This window comes from Vicugna pacos, chromosome 9, assembly GCF_048564905.1.
Source record: "Vicugna pacos chromosome 9, VicPac4, whole genome shotgun sequence".
NCBI lineage: Eukaryota > Metazoa > Chordata > Mammalia > Artiodactyla > Camelidae > Vicugna > Vicugna pacos.
The window spans coordinates 9657424-9684850 of NC_132995.1; the positions used below are offsets into that span (position 1 = coordinate 9657424).

Consider the following 27427-nt stretch of genomic DNA (forward strand, 5'->3'; position numbering starts at 1 on the left):
TATATGCACACGTCACAATATTTTCTTAAATTCCTTGCAATGGAGCTGCTTTCGTTTGCCATAACAATCACTATATTTGAAAAAAAAAATTGAAGTTAAAGATATTCCTGTTTGTACTTTAATCAACGTGTGTATAGCCTTTTTACAAATTCTTAGCGTATGGTAATGAACAGCTCAAGAACCCTTAAGTGCTTTGCTAATAAAGGAAGCAAAGGAGTCAAAACACTTCATTTCAACCCCTCCCCCCTCTCCCCAAGACGCACAGCTTGGACAATGAAGACAGATTTCCTACCTTTCCTCCCATCGTTTACTGGGTACATGAACATAACTTCAGTTTTATTAGCATACCTTTACTATTCCAGGAAATTCTTGCCCAAGCAAATTGCTGGATTGTTCATTACAGGAACTTCCACGAACACCCATCAACTCTACCATCTCTTCAAAAGAAAGCATCGACAGTTTGCACCTGTAGACTCGTTGTCTACAAAAATCCTTCCTGGTACCGTCAATGTTGGATTGTAGCATCATGACCTTCACGCAGTCCCAGTCAAGTCTTTTGCATTTAAAGACCCACCTTAAACCAAACTTCCAAGTCTCAGTAAATTCCAACCCTACTTCCTGGCTCCCCCGACACTTTATCAAGGTGCCAAAGCTCTGTCGAGGTGGCGTTTCTCCCTTGCCGCGGTAAGCAATACACTACGTTCTTATCTCGTTAACAGGTTTTATTGCTGATATTTGGGGAGCCAGCATCCGAAACAAGTTTGAAATCCAGTGTTCCTTAAGTTCAGCTCAGCCTAGATCACTTTTATGTTTCCCATTTTTTAGTCTACCCTTTGCCCCTAAAGTTTTTGGCTTTTAACTGACTTGTAGCGCAAGCCCCGCTTTTCTCTCTTATACGGCCGCATTTTTTAAAATTCGCAATTATTGAGTTGTTACCCAAACAACTATCTTCTTACATTATTATCTCATGAGCTTCAAGAAATGAATAAAACGAAAAAGAATCTGACAATTAATAGCACCGGAGAAGTGACTCTCAAACCAAACCAGCTCTACAGTCAAAACCAAAGCCAAGGCTCCTGCGAACTGCATCCTGGGAAATGTAGTCCCCGAGGTATGTTAACGCGGAGGCGCACCCTCTTGGGGATTCTGGGAAATGTAGTCCGGGAACGGTGTGTAGCCAGAGGCGCTTCCGCTCCAGGAAGGCTAGGTCACTACTGCGATTGCTTCCAGTGAGGTGAGTTAACCCCGCGCGTCCCTCCAATCTCTCCGAGCCTTTTCGGCCTCCGCGTAGGGCCAGCGGAGCCCCGGTCCTCGCCCCTGGGAAAGGGAAGCTGCGGAGGGCGGGGAGAGAGCCGCGGCGGCGGCGTGCACCCCCCGGCGGACCTCCGGCGTCGGGGCGGGCTGGCGTCGTGCATCGAGTGTGCGGATCTCCCGCGCTCTCCGCTCCCCGCGCCCTCCTCCAGGACCAGCCAGCTCTGCGTCCTTCTTGCAGTGAAATATTAGGCGACTTACTTAGTCTCTCCCTGCCTCAGTTTCCTCCAGTCAGTTCCTCTCCAGTGGTGTTCTTTTGAGAATTAAGTGAGACTATATATGAAAGGCTTAAAAATAGTGCCTCGTGCATAGTAAAATGTGGGCTGTTATCATAGGTTCTAGTATAATACTCTGGCGTCCTGTTGGGAAGCGCCTGCGAGCTCGGGATGGGGTCGGAGCCCCAGCTACAGCCCCACTGTCCCCTGGTCACTGATGTGGGGCTATTCCTGGATTCCTGGACTCTTTCTAGACCTTTGTTTAGGAAGGAGAGTTACCTTCAACTGGATCGTGGAAAAAGTCCTCTGTGGTTTATTTCAGACTGAGAAATCATCGTGATCACGGCTTTACAAGAGTGCCTGCAGTGTAGTGAGGCCTTAATAAAGAATGTTCAGTATCGTATAATAACCTCGTGGTGTTAATTTAAGTGCTACGCGATTTCTTAGTCTTAGGTTTTTATTGGTCATTGTTTACCTTCATGCAAGTGGGAGAAGAAATCTTAAGCTCTTCCAGCTTAATAACATGTGCAAGCAGTTACACCTTTTAAGGGGGGAAAAATCCACGGCAATTTAACGTTCATTAACAGCAACACAAATTATCTGTGAGACAACCGGTCAGAATTTGACGTTTCTGAGAGTAAGGGTGACTCAAGAGACAGAGCAGTCATCTCTGAATTCAGTGTTTCTTAAGATTCATTTTCGTGAAGCATATTCGCAAAGGCAGTTCTGGGACTCATAAGAGGACAAGCATTGTCTGAAGCTGCAGGGAACGGGGAACACCGGCATTACTACACCCGTTTACAAGTGACTGAGGCACCTGGAGGTTAATAACGTGCTACTAGTAAGGAGAAAGTAATTAAGGAGAAATGCCGGAATTTGAACCCAGGTGTTTGGGCCCGGTTAAGTTGTCCTGTCTCTCGTTTCCTTGATAACCAGCCTCAGGAATACCCTGGGAGCTCCAAGAAGCACTTGGGTTAGGGCTGTTAATAGATTGTTCATGAGCTAAGGAAGCTGAATTCAGCCTCTGTTCTCACTAGGTTATGTTGGCTCTGCGTTGCCTAGAGAAAAGGGCCCTTCTTCCTGCTCACCTGATGTACCGTGTGGGCTAGCACATCTCCAGCATCTCTCTCATCTCAGCTTTCCCTTCCCCAGTTTTGTCTTCCCGGAGCCCTGCCTGCCACCAGAAGGACGAGGGAAAAAAATGACCAAGTTCCAGGTAAGTTGGGTTGGCCTTTATTTCTTACAATGACATCTCATTTCACAGCTGGACACATTTTCCTCCTGCTCAGGGAGGGTAAGAGGGAACCCAAAGCCCTCGCTTTTTGTTTCTTTCCAAATAATAGCATGAAACTTAATAGATTTTTTTTAAAGTAAAAACAGTCCCCATATTATAAACATGTTTGCAGAGCAGCACTTTTCATTTTCCCACATTCCTTTTCATTCCTTTGTGTTTGCACGTGTAGATCTGTTATCAGCGTTTCAGTGCCATCTTGCATGTTTAAAACTGAATTTTATATCATCTACAAGTTAAATGGCCTTGTCGTTTTCCATGATTTACCAATATGTCCCCCTGTTGTCCATATTTATGTGGTTTCTGAATTTTACCATTTTAATATGTTTACAAGGACAGTTTTCCTACATATATAAACCTTTCTTCCCAAACAGGAAATTTGAGAGTTCTATTTTCTTCTTAAAATTTTAGGAACTCAATTGTTTCCTCATATGTGGAGTCTCACGTTTTGTGGCTAGAATGTCTGAAGTATGGTTTGGTGCAACAATCCAACTGATACTGAACTCGGAAAAAAATAATTTTCATTGTTTTCACACAAGAACAACTAGATTCTTTGATTTTAAGTTAAACCATGTATGTATTATGGTTAAGTATCTGTTTCATTCATCGACATGTTAGTATAAAGAAGTACACATTTAGTTTTAAAAGTCTAACAGCAATAGGGACATCTGTGTGAGGACAGAGATGGTCTTATGTGCATTTTAACATGAACAGATTTGTGAGCATTCAGATACCTGCTAAAATCCACTCAGTGGCCAGCTCACACTACAGTTCCCGTTGCCTGGGCCAGGAGTTGCAGGTGTCCAGTGAGGGTAAATGGGGAGACCCAGCAGAAGAGACTACTCCATGCGGGGACCTGAGGCCACGTTGTGTGCGTGCCTGGCATGGCTGGTGGACGGAGGATTCTGAGAATAGCACTGCCGCTCACCTGGTTCCTTTTCTGAGTGCCTGTCTCTTTTTGGCCAGATGTGTTAACTAGCTGTTTGATACATAGAGGCTCAAGACTCCAGCCAAAGCAAATCAGAGAGGAGCAAGGTCTTCAGATAAATCTTCTCATAAAGGAAAACACTGTATACAAAGTCATGAGACCCGCAGGAGACAGGAGTGAGGGTGGGGCGTGAGGGTGGGGATTTATACGTGCTAGTAAAGGCTTAGTATTCCTCACAGGACTCTTACTGATGCATGAGATCACCTCAGTAGGATTACAAGCAAGGGAAATGAACAAGCGGTATGTGTGGGAGGGGGTAAATATCAAAAGATGATGTTTTGAGAAAGTGAAATAAGTGGGATTTGGGGGGGGATTTTTAGAAAGAGCTGTTTTTTAAAAATTTTGTTCTGTTTTGTTTTGTTTTTTGGTGTATTAATGGAGGTCCTGGGGTCCTGGAGATTGAAGACAGGACCTCATGCATGCTAAGCATGCACTCTACCACTGAGCTGTACCCCTCACCCTCCAAAGAGCTGTTTTTATCACTTACCAAATTACCCAAGATTTAAGAAGGAAGATAATACCCTGTTTGGGCCAGAGTATGGAGAATCAGGGACACTTCCAATCTGTTACTGGAAGAGTTGATTGGGAAAATTGCCATTTTACTAGCAAAGGTAAATATTTGTTGACAATGCAGTTGCCACTTCTTGGAACTTATCCCAAAGGAAATAAGCAGACAAGTTGGCCGAATCTGTGTGAAAAAAAGTTTTTCGCAGCATTATTAATAGTTTAAAAATCTTAAGGTATTACATTGTTGTTTAATTTAATGGCATCGTTAAATATGTGTTTTTTCACTTTCATGAAATGACCATACAGCCATGAATAATGAAATTAATAGTAACAGTGGTGACTGGCATTTGTTGAGTATTAACATTCTTTTTTTTTTTTTGGTTGGGGGAGGTAATTAGGGTTATTTATTTATTTAATGGAGGCACTGGGGAGTGAACCCAGGTCCCCCTGCAGGCTTAGCACGCGCTCTACCAGTGAGCGCTACCCTCCCCGCTGAGCAGCCTCACTGAATCCCTTCAGGTACCCTGGGATGTTGCGCTCTTGGTCAGATGGGCAGGTGCTGAGAAGCTGGGTGGCTTGTCCAAGGTCAGAGATCTAGTCCTGTGAACGGAGGCAGTTCGTCTCCAGAGCCTGTGCCCGTCACCTTGACACTGAAGGCTGCCACCGACACAGACGGCGAGTTCCCGAGACAATGAACTAGGGACCTGCCTGTGGAGGCGCCAAGGCCGGTCAGATCGGCAGCACCGACAGAACAGCGGTACCGCCCGGCGGGGGAGGAGCTGGGCGCGGAGGAGTGCCCGTCTGTGGGGCTAAACTAACTCAGCATTTCCCACAAAATCTGGCACTTTCAGCCCAACTGTAAAATGCACGTCCGCCGTGATTTAACAGTGGCAGTGACAGTTCTGAGATGCAGCTCTATACAGGGCACTATTTTACATGTATCTCAGGGTTTAAAAAAAATTGGGGGAGGGGGTTCCTTCCTCCGGGCCCCACCTCCCCACACACATGCCCCCCCCCAGCAGTTTTGGTGTGACTGTGGGAGGGGAAAAGGAGACAGTCTCCTAAAACGAGTCGTTCAGGTTGCTCAGAATCTGGAAGAGCTTCCCACATCTCTCCTCCCCCTTGTCAGTGCTGGCCGTCTCCCAGGGGAGGTTGGTTGTAAGATTGAGGCTACACATGTTTCATGTTGTAGGAGGCAGTGACGTTCAAGGACGTGGCCGTGACCTTCACGGAGGAGGAGCTGGGGCTGCTGGACCCCGCCCAGAGGAAGCTGCACCGAGATGTGATGCTGGAGAACTTCCGGAACGTGGTCTCTGTAGGTGAGGATGGGCGCCCTTGAGCAGGGTTTCTCAGCCTCGGCACTGCTGACATTTGGGGCCAGATGATTTCTTTGTTGTGGGGACCGTCTCACGCGCTTTAGGATCCCTGGCCTCAGCCTGTGACTTCACGGCTTTAGGGCTTCTTATAGATCAGAGTTTTCCAGTCCCTTTGGAGCACAGAGACAAGATGTTTCTAGTCTTTGTTCCAAGGGAAACATTTGCCTTTCATAAATGAACTATAAACAGTTGAACTTAAATTTGTGGGTCATGAAATCAGTAAGCTGCATCAGCATTCCTGTAGTAAAAATGTAGAATACAGTAGCGATGAATGGTGCAGGTCGTAGTGACTGCTGCAGCTGTTACCGCGAGGAGCGTGAGACCGCAAAGGCCGTGATGGAAACAGGCTGTCTGGAAGCAGTTCATTTAATCTTTTACTTCAGTCATTTCCATGCAGTAGTCATGCATTTCTAACAACGTATATTCCTTATGCTGGATCTGATCAGAAATGCTTGGTGAACTTTGGGGGAGGCGCGAAGCCTCACACCATGGGACTGGGACCAAAACTGTTCAGTGCTTTCTTCCTTTAATGTTTTCGCAGGGCACCAGTCCTCCAAACCAGAGATGATAGCCCAGCTGGAGAGAGAGGAAAAGCTTTGGATGACAGAGATCCAGACTCAGGGAGGTAGGCATTCTCTGGCTGGAACGTGGCTCTCCCACACACCTCCCACCCCTCTTTCTTCTTCATTCCTGTCTCTGCTCAGAAGTCCTTTCACCCAAGGCTGTTTCCGACCAGTCCTTTTAAAATACCACCCACCCTTCACTCTCCATTTACCTGAATTTGTGTCTTAAGTACCATCCCTCCAGACTTATTAGTATATATAAGTTTTTAATTGTGGCAAAATATACATAAAATGTATCATTTTAACTGCAAGTTCAGTAGCATGAACTACATTCACATTGTTGTGCAACCTTCAGCACTGTTTCCCCCCAGAACTTTTTCACTATCCCAAACTGAAACTGTCCCCATTCAACAACTCCCCATCCTCGCCTTACCCTCAGTCCCCAGTAACCACTGTCCCACCTTCTGTCTCTGAATTTTGACTATTCCATGTACCTCCCATAAAAGGAACCATACAGTATTTGTCCTTCTGTGTCTGGCTTACTTCACTTAGCATGATGTCTTCAGGGTTCATCCATGTTGGAGCACATGTCAGAATTTCCTTCTTTTTTAAGGCTGAATAACGACCACATTGTATATATACACCACATTTGCTTCATTCATCCACTGGTGACATTTGGGTCGTTTGCGTCTTTTGGTTATTGTGACTCACGCTGCTGTGAGCATCTGTGCTGTGTACAGACACCTATTTAAGTCCCTGCTTTCCGTTCTTTTGTGTATATACCTGGAGTAGAAACGCTGGAGCATGTGGTAATTCTGTTACTCAGTGTTTAGGGAACCACTATACTGGTTTCCATACCAGCTGCGCCATCTTCCACTCCCACCAGCAGTGCGGAAGGGTTCCAATTTGCAGCATCCTCACCGATACTGGTTATTTTGTTTGTTTTTATAATACCTATTTTAATGAGAGTGAAGTGGTACACATTGTTTTTGACTTGCATTTCTCTAACGATTTAGTGATGTTTTGCATCTTTTATTGGCCACTGGGTATATCTTCTTTGGAGAAATGTCTACGTAAGTCTTTTGCTCATTTTTGAATCAGAGTGTTTGTTGTTTTTCAGAGTTCTTTGTATATTTTGAGTATTAATCACGTATCAGTTACATGATTTGCAAGTATTTTCTCTTTCCATGTGTAGCCTTTTTACTTTGTTGAGTGAGTCTTTTTGATGCACAAGTTTTTAATTTTCATGAAGTCAAATTTGTTTTTTGGTTTTTTTTTTTTTTTTTTTTTGGTTGCCTGTGCCTTTGGTGTCCTATCTAAGAATTGTTTTTTGGTTTTTTTTTTTTTTGGTTGCTTGTGCCTTTGGTGTCCTAAGAAATCATTGCCAAATCCAATGTAATGTAGCTTTTACTCTGTTTTCTTCTAGGAGTTTTAAAGTTTTAGCTCTTACATTTAGATCTTTGATGCATTTTGAGTTGACTTTTGTATATGGTGTGAGGAAGCGTCCAGCTTCATTCTTTTACAGTGTGAATATCCAGTGTTCCCAGAACCATTTATTGAAAAGACAGTCCTTTCCCCATTGAGTGGTCTTGGCACCCTTGTCAGAAATCGTTTGACTGTATACTCAGTAGTTTATTTCTGGGCCGTTTGGTTTATTCCCTTGGTCTGTATGTATGTCTGTCTTTATCCTAGTACTGCACTGTTTTGATTACTATAGCTTTAGGGTAAGTTTTAAAATTAGGGTGGGAGTCCACCAACTTTTTTCAAATTTTTCAAGATTGTTTTGGCTATTTGAGTCCCCTCAAGTTTCCATGTGAATTTTGGGATGGCTTTTCCTTTCTCTGTGTTGGGATTTTGATAGAGATTACAGTGACTCTGTAGATCCCTTTGGGTAGTGTTGGCAAAACAATATGAAATCTCTCAACATTACATCTCTCAATCCATGAATGTGAAATGTCATTCCATTTTTCAGTGTCTTTAATTTCTTTTATCAGTGTTTTATAGTTTTTGGTGTACACATCTTTCACCTCTTTGGTTAATTCCTAAGTATTTTATTTTTGATGCTGTTGTAAATGGAATTGTTTTCGTAATTTCGTTTGCAAATTGGTTCATTGTGTATATGGAAGTGCAACTATGGAAATGCAACTATTTTTTAATGTCTATGTTGTGTCCTACAACTTTGCTGGATTCATTTATTGGCTTTAACAGTTTTTTGTGTGTGGAATCTATATTCCTAGCCAGACCGTCACCTTCTCACCCATTCATTCTGTCCTCTCTGCCCTCTCCTCGAATACTTAAACAATCCCTATGTGGAGTTTTCTAGTAGAAATTTCAAATATGACATTTATGGAAGTCACAGATCCAGCTGTGTAGATAAGCTGAATCTGTATAGGACAAGAGAAGTAGTTACCAAAATGAACCTTTTGCAACTTCGAGTACGTTCAAGTGTAATCTGCTTAATTTGGTAACACTCTTAACTCATTTATCATAAGAATTACTTTATATGCATTTAACCCTTGCAATAGTCCTGACCACCCCGGCAATGTCATCATGTCATTTATGAGATGAAACATACCTTAGAAAAATGTCACGCAGCTTGTTAAGTGGGTGAGTCGGGATTTTAAATCTTGATTTTAAAGCCCGTTTGCTCTTAGTAAAACCACTGATTTAAACCTGTTATTATGTTCATGGAAATGCCATTTTGCTGTTTTCCTGCAAGTGCAGCCTCTACTACAGAAGTAGAATTTCAAAACAACATGTACAGCATAGAAAATCAGTTACTTTTTGTGTACATGCTGCATGCAGATAACCGTGTAACAAAGCACCACACTGGGGGCATCCACGATAAAAATGATTTAACGGGCTCCCGTCTGTAAAAACACACACACACACACACACACACACACACACACAATCTGGACGATCTGGTCTTTCCATGGCTTTAAAGGGTTTTATTTTGGAAACATTAAAATACACAAGTCATGAAAATCGTACACTGTAGTCAATACACATTGGTTTCATCTCAACCGTCCTCACCTCCCTGCCATTCCTGTGTTGTCAGCCCTCTCACTTTTGTTCTTGCTGGAGTTTGCCATGTCACCCACAGGTACTTGAGTATCTGCCCCCGAGAACTCACCTAATGCCTATTCTGTGATCAGCGTAGACTCACGTATATTTATCTTTACTTTGGGTTCAGTCCAACGTGGCCTTGTTTATTTCGCTGTCAAAGTCTTCCTGCTTTGACGGTTGGGAGCTCTTAACAATTGGCTCCTCTCTCCCGTTGCCCCGGCCCCACCCTTAAGTTTTGGGAGCATTTCCTTCCCTTCTGACTCTACCAGACGCTCCACTTCATCTGGTATTTTTCTTGCCCAGCCTTAGACTCGGCCATTTGTCCAAGGACTCTGGTTCCTTTTAGCGGAGAATGGTATTAGAAACCAAGATTTGTGCACTAGTCACAAATGCTTTTCAGTCTGCCTTATTGAGAAACAATTTACATATAGTAAAATTCACCCTTTTGAAAATAAACTAACTTATAAGTTCAGAGTTAGAGGACTGTTACATACATAGTGTAAAGAGTTCCCTTACACTCTTCACCTGGTTTCCCCCAGGGCCCATTTTTAACACCTTACATGACCTTACACCTTACATGGTAAATTTGTCACAACTACAGAATTCATGTTGGTACCTTACTTTTATATATATATATATATATATATATATATTAAAAATTGGCCTTATCAAGCGATTCTTGAATAGAGCAGCATTCCCCCGAGCAATTGGAAGGGCGCCCCAAGGAGGTGTACAAAAGGGAAGGTTTCTACAGGCAGAAGGAGGATGGGGCAAGGAAGTTGTTAGTAAAAGAAAAGAAATAATTCTTTCAGGCCAGGCCATCTTTTTAGGGAGTCTTCAGATGCAGAGTACCTCACTAACACTGGCCAGGAAGTTTCACACTGTCTGCTTCAAGGCCACATTCTTGGGAGAGGTTGAAACCGCAGTTCCATCTTGGTTTGCCATCATGGGGGTAAATGACCCCATTGGGGGCTGGTTATTTCTTAACGTTTCCTCCCTTTTAATCAGACTCTCAAAACGTAAGGCATTGGCGCTGCCCTCAGCTGCGGCTCTGTGATTCCTGCGGCTTTGCTGGTTCTTGGCAAAGGGACCTGTAGGTCATGCTTTTATTTCCTCCCCGTGAGGCTCACGGGTCACGGTCCCAGGTTTGCAGTCCTTCAGTCGGTCATTCTCTTTGTTCCTTTTCTGATGCTGTTCTAGTCTAGGGAAATCATTTGCTTGGCTGTTAGCAGCTGTGAACGTGCATTTAAAGCTTTTGAGAGAATTCCACAAGCCATAGGGATTTTAATAACTAAAAGCAGGACCCAAACCAATCAAAACCAAGTGAATCAAAGAAAGACCCCCCATTGAAGGAGTCATCTTCTTAAGCCAAGTGGCCTCCTCAGTGATCCTATGTAACTGAGTTTCAACTTGGCCAGAAGTGTTAACCCAGGTCCAGCGGGTGGTGCTGGCCACGCACAGACACCTCCTCTTTCAGCCATAAGATAGTCAAGGGCCATCCTATTAGCAAGAACCACCTTGGCCAGAGGGTCCAGATGTTTCTGCTGGGCAGCTGATGTCTTAGCAAGGGAACCTACAGTTTCTTCAAGAGTTAAGGAGAAGGTGGGGAGGGTAGAGCTCAGTGGTCGAGTGAGTGCCTAGCATGCACAAGGCCCTGGGTTCAATCCCCAGTGCCTCCATTAAAAATAAACAAACCTAATTATACACCTCCCACCCTCACTAAAAAAAAAAACTAAAAATAAGAAGAGGTTTCCCTTTTTTTTTTTTTAAACAACACAAGTTTATTGTCTTACAGTTCTGAAGCCCAGAAGTATGAAATGAGTCTCACTAAGCTATACTCAAAGTGTTATAAGGACTGGATGCTTTCTGAAGGACCTGGGGGAGAATCCACATTAAGGAGAGGTTTCTGATCATGGTCTCAATTACATCTGTTCGTCATCAGGACAGTAGGGCCCAGCCAAAGGATGTGAACCCTGAATCGTGAAAAGCCTCCTATGGCAGGTCCTTTCTAGAACAGTTAGGGACACGGTTAGATAACCCAAGAGGCACTGCCCAGCTGGGCACCAGCCATCATTCAGAGGCCCCGGGAGAATGAACACCACCACAGACAAAGATGAATCCCGTCGGAGCACCAACTACTTCCACAAAGGTGGCACTGTGATGGATTCGTCTGTAAGAATTGTTGCATGTGCCTCCTCAAGCCAAGGGTCCGTTAGATTTTCTCCCAGCCTGAAATGAAAGTTACTCTAAATTCCAGGCATTACCCACCTTAGCAGTGGCCTGGGGGATGCAGATGAGGGTGTAACCTCTCCAGGCCAGGGCCAGAGGGAGGGAAAGAAAAGGAAAAAGGGTTTCATGTGTGAAGTATAAAGTTTTGGTCTGGCATCTTGGACGGAAGCCATCTACCTTGATGTCAGCTCCTTCTCTCCCCCGCCAACTCGGTGGGCAGGCCTCGGCGTCTGCGCAGGACCTGGTGGCAGGTGGGGTGTCACTTTAGTTGTGGGATGTACACACAGGGTCCAGTCCCTTCTGGTTGTACAGCGGTGTGGGTGGGCGGGAGCACTGGGTGAGGTCCCTTCCAACAGGGCTCGGTGGCTGCCTACATGCTCAGTGATTCCAAATCGGAGGGGAGGAGAGCCAGATACTTGGGGACAGTGGAAAAATTCAGGATCCAGTACAGTTTACAGGTATGCAACAAAACCTCCAAGGCAGTTAACAGGCCTAGAACCTAATCTCTAAAAAGGAGCAAACATAATTTTTTTTCCTCTACAATTAACTCCCCCCCTTTTTTTAACCAGAGATAATTGCAGTAAAACTCATTTGTTTGCATTAAACTTGACCTTGTTATTTATAATAACAGCCAGAACATGACCGATCGTATAAATTCTTTTCTAAGACTGCTTCGCCAGAACCCTGTAAGCAAAGTACCAGGTCGATTTTTCCAAGCGGTTCCTTGAAGCTGCCTGTTCACAGCTGAGTCTACGCACATCTCCCTCAAATAGGACACTGAAAGTATGCAAACAAACACATTATCATGAAGGTAAGACTACTCACGGAGGCTTTCTGCATTCTGGAAGGATCAGGTAGGGAGAAAAAGTAGATGTTTCGTCTTAGCTCACGAAAGGTACATTTTACCAAACTGCTGTAAGTCATAGCTAACGTAAGAGAAGAGGTCTCCTTAAACCTGGAAAACGAAAACATGAGAGCATCCTCCTCAGTTCAGGTAGGCCCGCGAGTTCTCTCGGCCTTGCCTGATGGTGGAGGCTGAGAGGGCAGGGGTCACTCCAGAAGTCTGCAATGTTTTCATTAAGGCTTGTGTGATTTGCCTAGTGAGGTGGGTCGATCCGTGGAGATTGTGGAAGGAGTACCCAAGCAGGAAACACATGCTTTAACGGTTTCCTGGCCACTGTGAGGGCACTGGTCTTACAGCAGGGCAAGGCCCTGACGCGTCTGGAAAACACACGTGCATGCTGACAGCCCGCCGTGAGTCCAGGCAGCTGAATGAAGTCCAGCTGCAGGTGCTCAGAGGGTCCAGAAAGAGGAGATCTGAGGCCTCTGGGGCAAAAAGTTCTTCCTAAATGTACGCTGGTGGGTGAAAGAATGCAGAAACCAGAAAATGGGGTTTGCCAGCAAAAGAACCAGGTGGCCATCTTGGGTTCCTTAGAGTCCCGCCTGTGAAGTTTACAGCTGTTCACCCATTTGTTTCTCTGATTCAGGAGCAGGCTGTTGTCAGGTTACAAGGACATCACGGTGGCAAAAGTCTGGCATTGAGGGGTCATTCTTTTGCAACAGCAGAATGGACTCCATCTGCACGGGCCACCTTCTTTATAAACTCTGTGTGGCTGCCTCTGCATGGAAGTCAGCGAGGGTGTTTCCCTGACACTCAGGTTCAGTCCTTTTAGTGTGAGCCTCAGTTTTGATGACAGACAACGTTTTATGCCAGGACGTATCATGCAGTTTCTGGAACACCTGTCCCACATACCAGCGGCCCTCAGAAATGGTGAGAAAGACAGTGAACTCAGAATGGTTCTCCAGGCGCCAGGCCCATGTTTCTCCTTGTCCCCAGCTGCCTTCGAAGTTCTGATTTGGGATCTCCTCGTGCGGTCTGTTAAAGAATAAAATTCAACAGAGTAAATCTGAAGATCTAACAAAGATCTAATTCAGAAGATCTAATAAAGACAGGGTTTATTTGTTGATGCATGAATCAATCAGCGTCCCGGGCTTATTGTGAAGAACAAAATGCCCATTTCACCGTTAGGGCTCTGATGCCGTTTCAGGAACCGAGGACAAATGACCAAATCATGTAACAGAAGATGCTTCCATTGCTCTCCTCCTTTAGGAAACCGCGAGGGCATGGGGAGCTGAGCCAGGAACCACGGAGGAAGCCCAAACGTGTATTCTAAGTCTCAGTGTCACGCTTTATCGTGTGTAGTTTATAGGAACTACATGTCTTCAATTTTCAGAAGTGTTTTATTGTTTGATGCTATATAAGTGGAATTGTTTTTTATTTTTCAATTTTTTGCTTCTACTATATAGGAATACAGTCGATTTTTATACATCCATCTTGTAGCCTGCATTCCTATATTCACCTCTTCTAAAAGCATTTTTGTACATATCTACAGATTTTCTCTGCCCATCTTTCATGCCTTGTTGGTAATATTTGTCTTTCCTCTTTTTTCCGGATTAGTCTAGCGGTTTATCATTTTTATTAATTCTTTTTCAAAGACTCAGCTTTTGGTTTCCTTGATTTTTTTTTAAACCTTGTTTGTTTCTCTTTAATTGCTTTTCAGTTTATTTCCTTCCTTTTTAATGTCCTCTTATGGCTTGAGATGGAACTTCAGGCCATTGATTTTAGACTTTTCTTGTTTTCTAACATTTAAAGCTATAAGTAATCTGAGTGTGGTTTAACTGCATGCCAGAAATTGTGATGTTATTTTCCTTTATTAATTCAAAACATTTTCTAATCTCCTGTGGGGTTTATTTGACGTGTGGGTGTGCTGATGTCCATATAGTTAGGGCTTTTTCAGATACTGGTTTTGAATTTAATTCTGCTGCGAGCTTTACTATTCCAGCCTTTTGAAGTCTTTTGAAACTTGTCTTCTAGCTCTGAGTCTGGTCTGGTTTATCTCAAAGGATGTTGCATGTGTGTTTGGAAAAAGAAAATGTGAGTGCTGCAGTTGGGTGCAGTGGTCAATCTGTAAGTTTCATTCTGGTTCAAGTGATTAATGGTTCAGACCTCGTGTGGCTTTACCGATTTTTTTTAATGGTCTAATTGTTCTTTCAAAGAACAGAGACATGTTTTAAGATGTCTGACCCTAGATTTGTCCATTTCTCAGTTCCCTCTGTCTTTGTTACGTATATTTTGGAGCTTTTATGAGACGCAGACACCTATGTAGTTGTTACATCTGTTCACTCCGTTGACCCTTGTGTCATGTGATGCCCTTGTAGCTAATCAGGCTCTATTTTGTGAAGTCTTTTTGTCTGGTAATTTAGTTTGGCCATCCAAGCTTTCTTAGGCTTTGCATGATGTCTTTTCCTGTCCTTTTTCTTTTAATTATTTAAAATACGTCCCTTGTTGACGGCATGTAGTTGGATCTTGCTTTTTACATCCTCTGCCAATCTCTGCCTTTTGATTTTAGGGGCGTCCACACCCATGTAATACAGTTACTGAAACAGGTGTACTTGCATTTACTTTTGTTGGGGGAGGTTCTCATCGATTTTGTTCATATTTTCGTCCCTTTCTGCACTCTTCGAGGTAAATCACATGTTTTACTATTACGCTTTCACATACCTACTGGCTTCCAGCTGATGCTTTCTGGCCCAGGCCCTTGGGCTTTCCTGCAGCTGCACTCCTAAGAGATCTGCCAACGATATGAGCAGACTCATTCTGGGCTGATCCCAAATCTCATACCTTTTTAAGTCTGGCTTTTCTTGATTTGATGCTGTCTTGGTTGCTGTAGACCTGGGGCTGTTTCTCAGAACTGTAATGAAGTGATGTCTGTTTGTCGTCGTTTTTTTAATGTTTCCACAGGGAAGCAAGGGCTTGGAACGCCTCATCTACCGTCTTGCTGAGGTCACTCTGTCCTTAATTTCTTATTTTTGTTTTCCTTTCAGGAGTCAGGAGTCACAGTGAGATGGAACCTCTTCATGAAACAGGAGTAAGGTGCCTCTCTCTAGGAGAGCTTTCATGCTGGCAAATCAAGAGACATGTCATGAGCAAATTAACCCAAAGTCAAGACTCTGGGCTAAATATCCAAGAAGAGAGTTCTGAGTCCCCCAAACCATGTAACCCTTCTGTGGGAGTCTCCCTTCAGGCTCATGTGGAAGACAGCTGTGTCATCAGTCTTATAGAGGATCATTCCAATGTTACTGAAAATCAAGGCTTTCCATCTGGGAGAGCTCAGAATTCCTGGCATAAACTCTACCTGAACGAGGCACAGAATTATCAGCGGAGCTGTCAGCAGACTCTGATGAAACACAAATTATTTATGTTTGCTCCTTGCAGTGACATTGACATTTTCAGTTGTATTTCCCACCACCACGAGGATGATACAGTGCACAAAAGAGAGCAAGGTCATGGCAACAGAGAGCGTGGTGAAGACATCTTGAAGGCATCACCTCTTGCCCGGCTCAGTGTGACTCAGACCACACAGAAAACCTCCCAGTGTAATAATAAACGTGGAAACGAATTCAGTGACGGCTTCCATCTTGAACTCCATCAGCAGGTCTGCTCAGGCAAGGAGTCCCGTACGTGTGGAACCCGTGAGAAGGACGCCAGGTATGGCTCCGCTGTTCCCATTCAACCAGGGACAAAACGGTACTGGTGTCACGAGTGTGGGAAGGGCTTCAGCCAGAGCTCCAACCTGCAGACTCATCAGCGGGTGCACACGGGGGAGAAGCCCTACTCGTGCCACGAGTGCGGGAAGAGCTTCAACCAGACATCACACCTGTACGCCCACCTGCCTGTCCACACGGGGGAGAAGCCCTACAGGTGTGAGAGCTGTGGGAAGGGCTTCAGTCGAAGCACCGATCTGAACATTCACTGCAGAGTCCACACCGGGGAGAAGCCGTACAAATGCGAGGTCTGCGGGAAGGGCTTTACCCAGAGATCCCACCTGCAGGCCCACGAGAGAATCCACACGGGAGAGAAGCCATACAGGTGTGCAGACTGCGGCAAACGCTTCAGCTGCAGCTCCAATCTCCACACCCACCAGAGAGTCCACACGGAGGAGAAGCCGTACAGATGCGAGGAGTGTGGCAAGTGTTTCAGTCTGAGCTTTAATCTTCACAGCCATCAGCGTGTCCACACGGGGGAGAAGCCCTACAAGTGTGAGGAGTGCGGGAAGGGCTTTAGTTCAGCCTCAAGTTTCCAGAGCCATCAGAGGGTTCACACGGGAGAGAAGCCATTTCGATGCAACGTGTGTGGGAAAGGCTTCAGTCAGAGTTCCTATTTCCAAGCCCACCAGAGGGTCCACACTGGGGAGAAACCATACAAGTGTGAGGTGTGTGGGAAGCGCTTCAACTGGAGCTTGAATCTTCACAACCACCACAGGGTCCACACGGGGGAGAAGCCCTACAAATGTGAGGAGTGTGGGAAGGGCTTCAGCCAGGCCTCCAACCTTCAAGCCCATCAGAGTGTCCACACCGGGGAGAAACCATTCAAATGTGAGGCATGTCAGAAGCGGTTCAGTCAGGCCTCCCATCTTCAAGCCCACCAGAGGGTCCACACCGGAGAGAAACCATATAAGTGTGCTACATGCGGTAAGGCCTTCAGCCAGAGGTCAAATCTTCAAGTCCATCAGATCCTTCACACGGGAGAGAAACCATTCAAATGTGAGGAGTGTGGGAAGGAATTCAGCTGGAGCGCGGGGCTCAGTGCTCACCAGAGGGTCCACACTGGAGAGAAACCCTATACATGTCAGCAGTGCGGCAAGGGCTTCAGCCAGGCCTCGCATTTCCACACGCATCAGAGGGTCCACACTGGAGAGAGACCGTACATCTGTAGTATATGTTGTAAGGGCTTCAGCCAGAGATCACATCTTGTATACCATCAGAGGGTCCACACCGGAGGCAATCTATAGAAATGTGAGGCAGGGAAGAGCCTTCAGTGAGAGTTCCCTTCTGCATCTCCACTGGGACATCCACGCTGGTAACTGTGGGAAATTCCTTCAGAACTCAGACACTTAAGGGAATCTTCATGGGAAATAAATTCTATTATGAAACAAACGTTGTGTTTTAAGGATTCAGTTGGGAGGTGAATTCTTGGCAGACATCAGCTTTCACAGATGAGAGAGAACCTATTCTATAAATATGGTCAGTGGTTAAGAGTTCTGAATGTCCCAATTCTCAAGATGCCACACAAGAGAAGACTCACTGGGGTCTCCCCAGGAGAAGAAGGCGTATAAGTGAAGGTCACGGGCAGGACTGTAACAGAAGTGTAACGATGGACAAGCCAAACTGACGTCAGCTGCAGCGTAACCTCTGTGGGGGGAGGAGTGTGTTCCACCCCTGTATCTCTACCGTGTACAACTGTGTTTGGCTCCTAACAGGTGCCGGCAATTACTGAACCAAGTGGAGAAAGTCCTTCTAATTAGCACAGATATTTTTAAGTTCTCATCAACTCCCTACCCCAGATTCATAATAGACAAGGAATCCTTCAAGTCGCCTTAATAAGATTAATTTCAGGAAACGTGAACTGAAGTACAGAGAATCACGTAATAAATACTGCCAACCACCACAGAGCAGATGTGGACAAGACTCGGGACTGACTCCCATCCTCCATCCAGCTTCAGTTATAGGTCCAGTATCATCCACTGTGTGTGGTGTAACAGTAGTGTTAGTTTGTATTTTATAGACTGAAAAACACTAGTTTTTAAAAATTAATCTGGTAACAACACACTGCAGTTTATATGACTGGCAATTTCAAACCTTAGTTCATTAATTAGGGTTGCCTGTAACTCTGAGTTACTAATGACAGAAATTTTCCTAGTAAACTCGAATTGTTAGCCATTGGTTTCCTCCCACTATTTCCATTCAGGCCACATCACAGGCCTTCTCTACCCCAGCCCTTCATCGAGACATACTCAGTCGGGGGCTTTAGCGGAAATTAAGCATATTAATTTTGTCACATTCCACCTCCATTGTGTCCCCCCCCCACAAAAAAATGGAGTAGAGTAGACAAGAAACCTGTTGAATTTTGATTGCGATTTCATTAACATTAGCAATTTAGATTAACTGCCACATACATACACAGCACTCTGTGTTCACCTTCCCTCAGTAGGAGTGAACCACATTAGCTGGTCAAGATGTATCAGAATACTCTGACCTGGCAAATCCTAGCACTAGTGGTTTTGTTTAGAAGATTATTGCAAAAGTAAGAAAGATCGTACACAAAAATGTTTATATAAATTCAAAAAAAAGCACCAGCAAAATATTTAAATATATTCTAATAATATACAGACGTAAGAAATATAATATAGCTGTATGAAGACAGGAAAAGTACTGTCGTGAGAAAACTAGGTTAACGCCTTCCTGGTCTGCTCCCAGTAATAAAGGCGTGTGTCCCTAGAGACATGGCTATGTGCACAGAGCACGTGGAAGGATGCTGATGAATAAGCTGCCTGGTTTACGCCGGCAGAGGGTTGGGATGATTTTTCTTTACTTTTTTGGGGGATGGGGTGATTAGGTTTACTTATTATTTAGAGTAGGTACTGTGGATTGAACCCAGGACCTCATGGATGCTAAGCATGTGCTCTACCACTGAGCTATACCCTCCCCTTTTACTTTACTTTTTTGAAAAATTACTTAACAGTGACCATTATCAATTTCACCAAAGCAATAAAACAAGCAAAATTACTAACTAAATGAAAATCCCTTACAGCTAAATTTTACTGCTTTATCTCATGGCATGTAAACGTGTTGTGGATATACATAAAAGGATGTTCATCACTGCATTATTGGTCTTAGCACACTTTGCATTAACCAGTTGGATCTGACAAAACAAGTTATGGCTTTATCCATTCAGTGGAATACTATGCAGAATCAAATGATAAAAGGTAAGTTCAAAGTTACTGACATTGGTAGATACCCAGAACGTGCTTGGGAAAGTGGGTAGAGGCACTAATTCCTTCTTTACATCTGTGAGTCTGTTTCTTTTCTGTTATATTCACTATTTGCTGTAATTTTTTTTAGATTCCACATCTTAAAGTATTTGTCTTTTCTCTGACTTATTTTACTTAGCATAATGCCCTCCAAGTCCATCCATGCTGTACACTAGAAACAAATACAAAATTTTAAATCAACTGTACTTCAATTAAAAAGCAAGCAAGCAAACAACCCATTTAAAATATGGGCAGAAGAACTGAACAGACATTTTTCCAAAAGAGGAAATGCAGATGGCCAACAGGAACGTGAAAAGCTGCTCAACATCACCAATATCAGGGAAATGCAAATCTAAATCACAATAAGACACCACATCACACTTGTCAGAATGGCCATCATATGGTCCTCTTCAGAAAATGTTTTCCAGTATTGGTCTCAGAAAGAAAAAACACTTTATCATGTTGGCTGATACAGGAAAAGCACTTGACAAAATAAAACATCCAGTAATGATTTAAAAAAAAACTCCTAGAAAAGTAGGAAAAGAAGAGAACTTCCTCAACTTGATAAAAGGCACCTACCAAAACCATCAGGTCACATCATCCTCATTAGTAAAGACTGAATTATTTCCCCTTATGACTGGGAACAAAAGCAAGGATATCCATTCCCACCACTTCTATTCAAAACTGTATTGGAAGTGCTTGCCAGTGCACCAAGGCAAGAAAAAGAAATAAAAGGTATATAGACTGGAAAGGAAGAAATAATTACATACCCAGAAAATTCTAAAGATTCTACAGAGACCTAGAATTTATAAGTATTTTATCAAGGTCAGCACACACACACATAAAATCATATTTCTGTATCCTAGCAATTTTTAATTTTTCTATGCCCTAGCAATGAACAAAATTTAAAACACAATGCCAATCTCTCCAAAGAATGAGGTGCTTAGGTATAAATCTAACAACATATGTAGAATTTGTCTGCCATGCAGTACAAAGTACAGAAAGAAATCAAACACCTAAATAATTGACAAGATATACAGTGTTCATGAATTAGAATACTCAAAACACAATCAGTACGTCAATTATCCCTGAACTGATTTACAGATTTAATGTAATACTAGTATTAATCAAAGTTCTAGCAGCATTTCTGTAGGTATAGACCAGCTCATTCTAAAATTTAGAAAAAGCAAAAAAACTTAAATAGATCAAAATTTTATTTTAAAAGAATAAATTAGTAGAATCATACTACTTGATGTTGAGAGATACTCTAAAGCTACAGTAATCAAGAATGTGGCTATAATGAAGGCCCAGACACATAGAATGATGGAACATAACAGAAAATTCAGAAATGTATGCATATAAATATGGCAGATTGACTTTGACAAAGAACGCAAAAACAATTCAGTGGATGAAGAACATGCTTTCAATAAATGGTTGAACTGACCGTCTATGTGCAAAACAAAATAAGCCTTAACCAAACATACACCTTATACTGAAATTAGCAATTATTTATGGATCTGACTATAAAATGTAAAACTATAAATTTTTAAAATAAAAAATAAAATATCTGGGACCTGAGGTTAAGCAAAGAGTTCTTAGATTTGACACCAAAAGCACAACCTGTATAAAAACACATTAATAAATTGGACCTTATCAATAAATTTTAAAACGTAAAAGACAATTTCAAAGGAATGAAAAAGATGAGCTATAGACTGGAGGAAAATATTTGCAAATCACATATTCAGAAAATCTCTCCGTAATATATAAAAAAACTTTCAAAACAATAATAAGAACTATAAAATTCAACAGTAACAAACAACCCAGCTGGAAGCTGGCAAAAGACATCAACATACACTTCACCAAAACAGCTATAATGATGCCAAATAAGCACATAAAAATATATACAACATCATTAGCAATTAAGGAAGTTAAAAGTTAAACCACAACTAGACTCCAGTACACACCTACTAGAATGTCTCTTCCACATTTCTTTTCTCTGTAAATGACAGAGCAAGTAGAAAGACAATTTGTAATAACACAGAAGACATGAACGATATTACTCATCAACCTGATGTAATTGGCATTTGTAGATCAATCAGCCCACCAGCAGCAGAATAGAAATTCCTTTCAGATACACTGCAACTTTCAAGAGAGTTGAAGTCATAAGAGATGGGACAAAAAAGAAATCACAAAGGTAAATTAAAGCACGCTACATCAAAAGTAATTTATGCAACTACATTGGTGCTTAGGAAGAATTCATAATAGATGTTTACATTGGAACAGAACATAGATGTTAATGACCTAAGCTTTCACGTCCAAAGACTAAACCCTAAGTAAGCAAAAGGAAGGAAATAACAAAGCAGGAATCAGTGAAACAAAAATTCGCTTCTTTGACAAGATCAATAAAATCAAATCTCTAGCCAGTCTAATTATGAATAAAAAGACAAAAAAATTACTATTATCAGGAAAGAGAGTGGACATCACTACAGAAATTAAGGCTATTAACAGAATATTATGCATACCTTTGTACCAATAAAACCAAATGGAAAAATTCCTTGGAATATACAGACTACCCATAGCAAACTCAAGAAGAAACAGAATAATGGAATAGCTCTGTATTAAAAAAAAATTGAATCTATAGTTAAATTCCTTCCCACTTAAAATTAAAAACTAATCAACAAAAACTCAAGTCTCAGATTGCTTCATTGGTAAATTCAAAGGGTTAAATTAGTACTAATTTTGTACAAAATCTTCTGGAGAATTGAAGAGGAAGAAATTCTCTCCAACTGATTTTATGAAGCCAGCATTTCTCTGATACCCAAGCCAGGCAAAGATATGACAAGAAAAGCAAACTATAGACGAATATACCTCATGGATATACATGGAAATTCATATGAAAACATCAGGAAATCACATCCAGCAATATTTACAAAGAGTAAATTCATGACCAAATGGGGATCATTTGGGGAATACAATGTCAGTTTGCCATTTGAACTATATCAATATAATTCATGTTAATAAGAGACTAAAAAGAATCATCCATATGGCCATTTCAATAGCTACAGAAAAAGTGACAAAATTTAATACGCATTCATGATTAACACTCTAAAGTATAAACAGAAGGAAACTCTCTCACACTGATAAAAGGCAGCTATAAAAACTCCACTGCTAACACCATCCATAATAATGAAAGAATGAATGCTTTCCTGTTAAAACTGAGAACAAGGCAATGACGTCTAATTTCACTACTAATATTCAATATTGGACTGGAGGTCCAAGTTAGTGCAAAAACTAGCAGGTGTACAAATTGGAAAGAAGAAATAAAACTAGAGGACACAATCACCTGGTTTAAAATACAGTGTGTTCATAGGAAAGTTGAAGCAGAGTAAGGCCAACAGATCAGGAGAAGTTTGCCATTGAAAAAATACAATGACATCTTGGTGTTATTTTTCAGGTCAAGGTAGTGGCAGGTCTGGCAATTATGTTCTTGCAGGATATGTGCTGAGAGTTTGGGGAAGTATATGTAAGGATCAGTGGTGTCTGTGTGTGACCAGGGGAAGGAGTTCAGCTGCACATGGGTTTTAGGTCACATGGCCTGATTTGGGTGCATGTTGTTAATAGGGTGTCAGACTGTTTGCCAGTGGAAATATCCAGCTTGAGCCTGTAGGGAGGCCATTTAATTTGACCCATTACTGTGGTCCCCTTACCTCTAGAGTAAAGGACTGGTTGGTGATAGGCAAGCTGGCAAAGTCTTTGGATCACAGGGCTTGTATTAGCCAAACCTGATGGCATGCAAGCCGCAGCATTCGCCAACTCTGGTTGAATCAGTAGCTTCCTTGGAGGGCTTGGCCATCCAGGTTACAAACCAATGACAGCAGCCGGACCCGTGATAACCAGACCAACAGTCACCAGGACGGTGCGCAGCTGCATTTGGTAGGCTCAGTCACATGGTTTGAGCTTCCTTGGCACCCGTTATCACCAAGGAGGGGTTGTCTGGCTTCATCATTATTGGGTATGAAGTTGCTATGGGCCAAACTGTGTCCACCTTCCCCCCAATTTCATATGTTAAAGTCCTAACATCTGGTACCTCAGAACATGACCATATTTGGAGATGAGGTCTTTAAAGAGGTGATTAAGTGAAAATGAAGTCTTTGGGGCGGGCCTTAATCCAATCTGACTGGCATCCTTATAAGAGGAGATCTGGGCAAAGGATACCAGGTGGGAACACGCACAAAGACAAGGCCAGGTGAGGACACAGCAAGGTCGCCATCTGCAAGGCAAGGAGAGGTCTCAGCAGAAAACAGACCTGCCAACACCTTGATCTTGGACTTCTAGCCTCCAGAACTGGGAGGAGATACTCTTCTGTTGTTTAAGCCACCCAGCTTGTGCTATTTTGTTCAGGACAGCAACAGTAAACTAATACAGTGATGGATTTATGATGCCCTAATGTGACTTTTTTTAATGTACTAAGAAGAGTTTTCTGTCTCCTTTTCTGCATGTCCATGCTGTCTGTGAGGATGGTCCTGGGTGGTCCTGAAGAGGATCAGAGGGAGAGTGCAGATTAATTATCCATCCCTTATAATCCAAATATTCAGGGAAGTTTTCTGGGTGGTGGAAGTTTAGGCTCCAGTGGGTTCCAGGAGAGTAGTCACCTTCAGTCTGGTTTCCAGCCCTTGTGGGATGGGGGCAAGATAAAAAAATGTCTAATGGTAGGGGGGGAAAGATTATTGAGGGGCCTCATACATAATGAGTCTTTATCTACATGGAGGTCATACATAACCCACTTTAAATACAGGAAAGGATAACGGAAGGGTGAAATGGTGTGAGTCAGCCAAAGAGCCCTGAATCAGGATAAAGTCAGGTCTGGGGCAAGACAGAGATCCATTTAGGAGTCATTTGCTTGACTGAAATTTGGAAAGGAGTTGTTGAGGTGACCATTCTCTCTCTTTAATAAAACAAGCTATCTGGGGCCAATCACAACATGAAAATTCTACTGAATGCCTCTTCTAAGAACTAGCAATGTGTATTTTGGAAAGTGAAATGTGTGCCTTGGATGTTATCAGTAATTTCTGTAATTCAGAAGAGGCTAAGGAGTGTCCCGGCAAGGTCTTGTGTTGTGGATTTAGTTTGTGGAGAGACATATGTGACTTGATTTATACTCTGTGTGTCTGTGAGGCAAGAGACCCCACAGTCGTTTATCCTAGATGATAGTTTTTAGGTAATGGCCCTGTGGTTTACAATCAATGTGAAGATGGAACCATTTGTTGGCCAGGGCATCATCCAGTGATGAGAAGACTGCCTGAAATGTGACTAGCTGTGTGGATGCTTGGGTCCTCTTCTTTATCAGGGACTTCCTGGCTACAGGGTGGAAAGCGGTGGCATTCCACTGAGCTCCATCACGTGGGCGGTGGCAGCATCCCTCACCCACTCCATCCTCTCCACTGTTGTTCACTCAGTTAATCCCAAGGAGGTCCCCAGGCAGCCAAGGGGCCTGGGGGAGGGGTGACCTCCTCCAGCACCATAGCATCCATCAGGGGATGAGAGGTCACCCCCTCTTGCAGGTAGACTATGACAGAAGAATATGATTTGTACACTATAATCTATCATTCAGACAGAACTTACAGGAGGCTAGACCTATGTAAATCGAGAGAGATCATTTTTCATGGGTAAGACAGATTATTGTTAAAATGTCAATTCTCCCCAGCTTGATCGATAGATTTAACACAGTCATCATCTAAATCCCATCAGGCTGTAGATATTGGTAAGTTGATTCTAAAATGTATATGGAAAAGTCATAGGATATAGGACACCTCTAACAATGTTGAAGAACAAAATTGGAAGGTTCATGCTACCTAATTTCATGACTTACTCTAAAGCTACAGCAGTCAAGACAGGTTGGTATCAGCATGGAATCAGACACATAGCTCAATGGAACAGAGCAGACAATCCAGAACTACTTCACACATATCTTGTCAGTTAAGTTTTGACAAAAGTTCCAAGGCAATTCAACAGAGAAACAGTAGTTTTTCAACAAATGTTACTGGAGTAACTGAACAACCATACGTTAAAATACATGAACCTTAACCCTTTGCACATAATTACACGTTTACCCAGAAGGTATCATAGACCTACATGTAAAACTGGAGCTATAAAACTTCTAACACAGAAGAAAAGCTTCATGAACATGGGTTAGTCAAAGGTTTCTGAAATTGGACGCAGAAAGGATGAACCTAAAGAAAAACTCCATAAGCTTGATAAATCCCATCTCATTAAATTAAAAACTTCTGAAGACACTATTACAAAGTTTTTTATTGTTGTTGTTAATGGAGGCACGGGGGACTGAACCCAGGACCTCATGCATGTGTTCTACCACTGAGCTACCACCGTCCCTCCTACAAAGTTTAAAAGTTAAGCTACATAGGGAGAGAAAATATCTAAGACAAATGTGATGAAGGACTTGCATCAATCATAGATAAGGAGCTCTGACAATCTAATGAAAAGACAACACATAATCCAAGTTTTTAGGTGGAAAAAGATATTTGAACTGACACTTTCAAAAGAAGACCCAGGAATGGCCAATAAGCATTGGACGTGTTTAACATCATTGGTCAGTAGGGAAAGGCAAATTAAAACCACAGTTTAAGATGCTAGTATACACCTATTACTATGAATTAAAATAAATAGATAAATAAAAATATCTAGTTCATTTGTGTGGAACTCACACAAAATGTAACCGCACTTTGGAAAATTGACAGTTTATTATCAACTTGACTAAAACTTATCCCAAGGCCCAGCAACCTCACTCCTATGTAGTCACCCACAAGAAATGACAACACACACCCCCAAACTGTATGCAATGTTTATAGCAGCTTTACTCATAAGTTCTTACAGCTGGAAATGAACTGAAAGCTGCATTAGCTGGTCAGCAGATAAACAAATTGTGATAAATCCATACCATGAATGTATATCCACACTATACTAAGAAATGGAAATTTAAAAGGAATGAACTGATGAATGGAACAATACTGACGAATCTCAATTTTATGTTAAGTCCATGAAAATACTAACACAGGAACATTGAGCAAAAATGGTAGAGTAAGGACCTCTGAAACTTCACCTTACATATAAGGAATGAAAAACTAGTAGATATAGAATTGACTTTTTTCCCCCCAGAACTCTGGAAACTAACCACAGGCATGCAGCAACCTAGGGACTGTTCAGGCAAGAAAAACAGCTGAACCTCAGTAAGAACAGCAAGATTTATGGTTTTAACTTAGCTCAGTCCCATCTCCCACTGCCCTGCTCAGCAACAGTCTGCATTTCCATACTCCAGGAAGCAGAGCAGGACTGGAGCTCTTTCTAAGCCTCCTTTGAAAAAAGAATTACTATCGGACCAATCAGCTGATTCCCTGGAGGGCCCGCCCCATGCAATGGGGCAGCCTGATAGCAGTTCAGCTGGGGGAGACAATGAACTCACAAAGCTTAAAAGGAAAAGCCGAGTTCTGAGCTGTCCCTCAGGAGCTTCTGTCAACCAAAAAATAACGCAGGAGTCTGCAAGTAAGTCAAGAGTTTATCAATTTGGGAGACACAGATGCAGGTAACCATGAGAGTGCTTCAAGGAAAAGAAAGAGTCATGGGCTGATAAAAGACAAAAAGGTATGAAGGTTGTTAAAAGTTGCTGGGTAAGAACTGTGATGGACTCTGACGTGAGGCAGAAAATATTTGTCCTTGGGAATCATGAGTTGTGCGTGTGTGGTGGTGTTTTGTTTCGTTTTTTAGAGCAAGGGTCCAGTAAGTGGACAGGCATGGATTTCTGGCAGATGCCCTAGATAACTTCATCAGATCAAAAAGGTCAGAGGCTGAGACGTGCATGAGCCAACTTCCTTAATGGCCTCCCGGCTCTGTTTCAGACAGCTCTCTTAGCAACACTAACTCCATTTTGATTTTCCTCTCACACTCCAAAGACACAACTAGGCTGAAAGTGAACAGGTGGGAAAAGACAGCATG

The 27427-nt window shown here is 42.7% G+C and overlaps 2 protein-coding genes across 2 annotated transcripts in view; one reads left to right on the top strand and one right to left on the bottom strand.

Moving 5' to 3' along the window:
- Positions 1–1206: 1206 nt before the first annotated feature.
- On the top strand, positions 1207–19404 carry ZNF235 (zinc finger protein 235). Its single transcript, XM_006208584.4, has 5 exons — positions 1207–1234; positions 2564–2742; positions 5505–5631; positions 6230–6313; positions 15435–19404. The coding sequence occupies exons 2-5, from the start codon at positions 2728–2730 to the stop codon at positions 17399–17401; spliced, it is 2193 nt and encodes a 730-aa protein (XP_006208646.2). The 5' UTR covers positions 1207–1234; positions 2564–2727; the 3' UTR covers positions 17402–19404.
- Positions 9175–27427, bottom strand: part of ZNF233 (zinc finger protein 233) — a 36185-nt gene continuing 17932 nt past the window's right edge. The window contains 1 exon segment of the mRNA XM_031681870.2: positions 9175–13425. The gene's annotated coding sequence lies outside the window, so the exon portion shown is untranslated.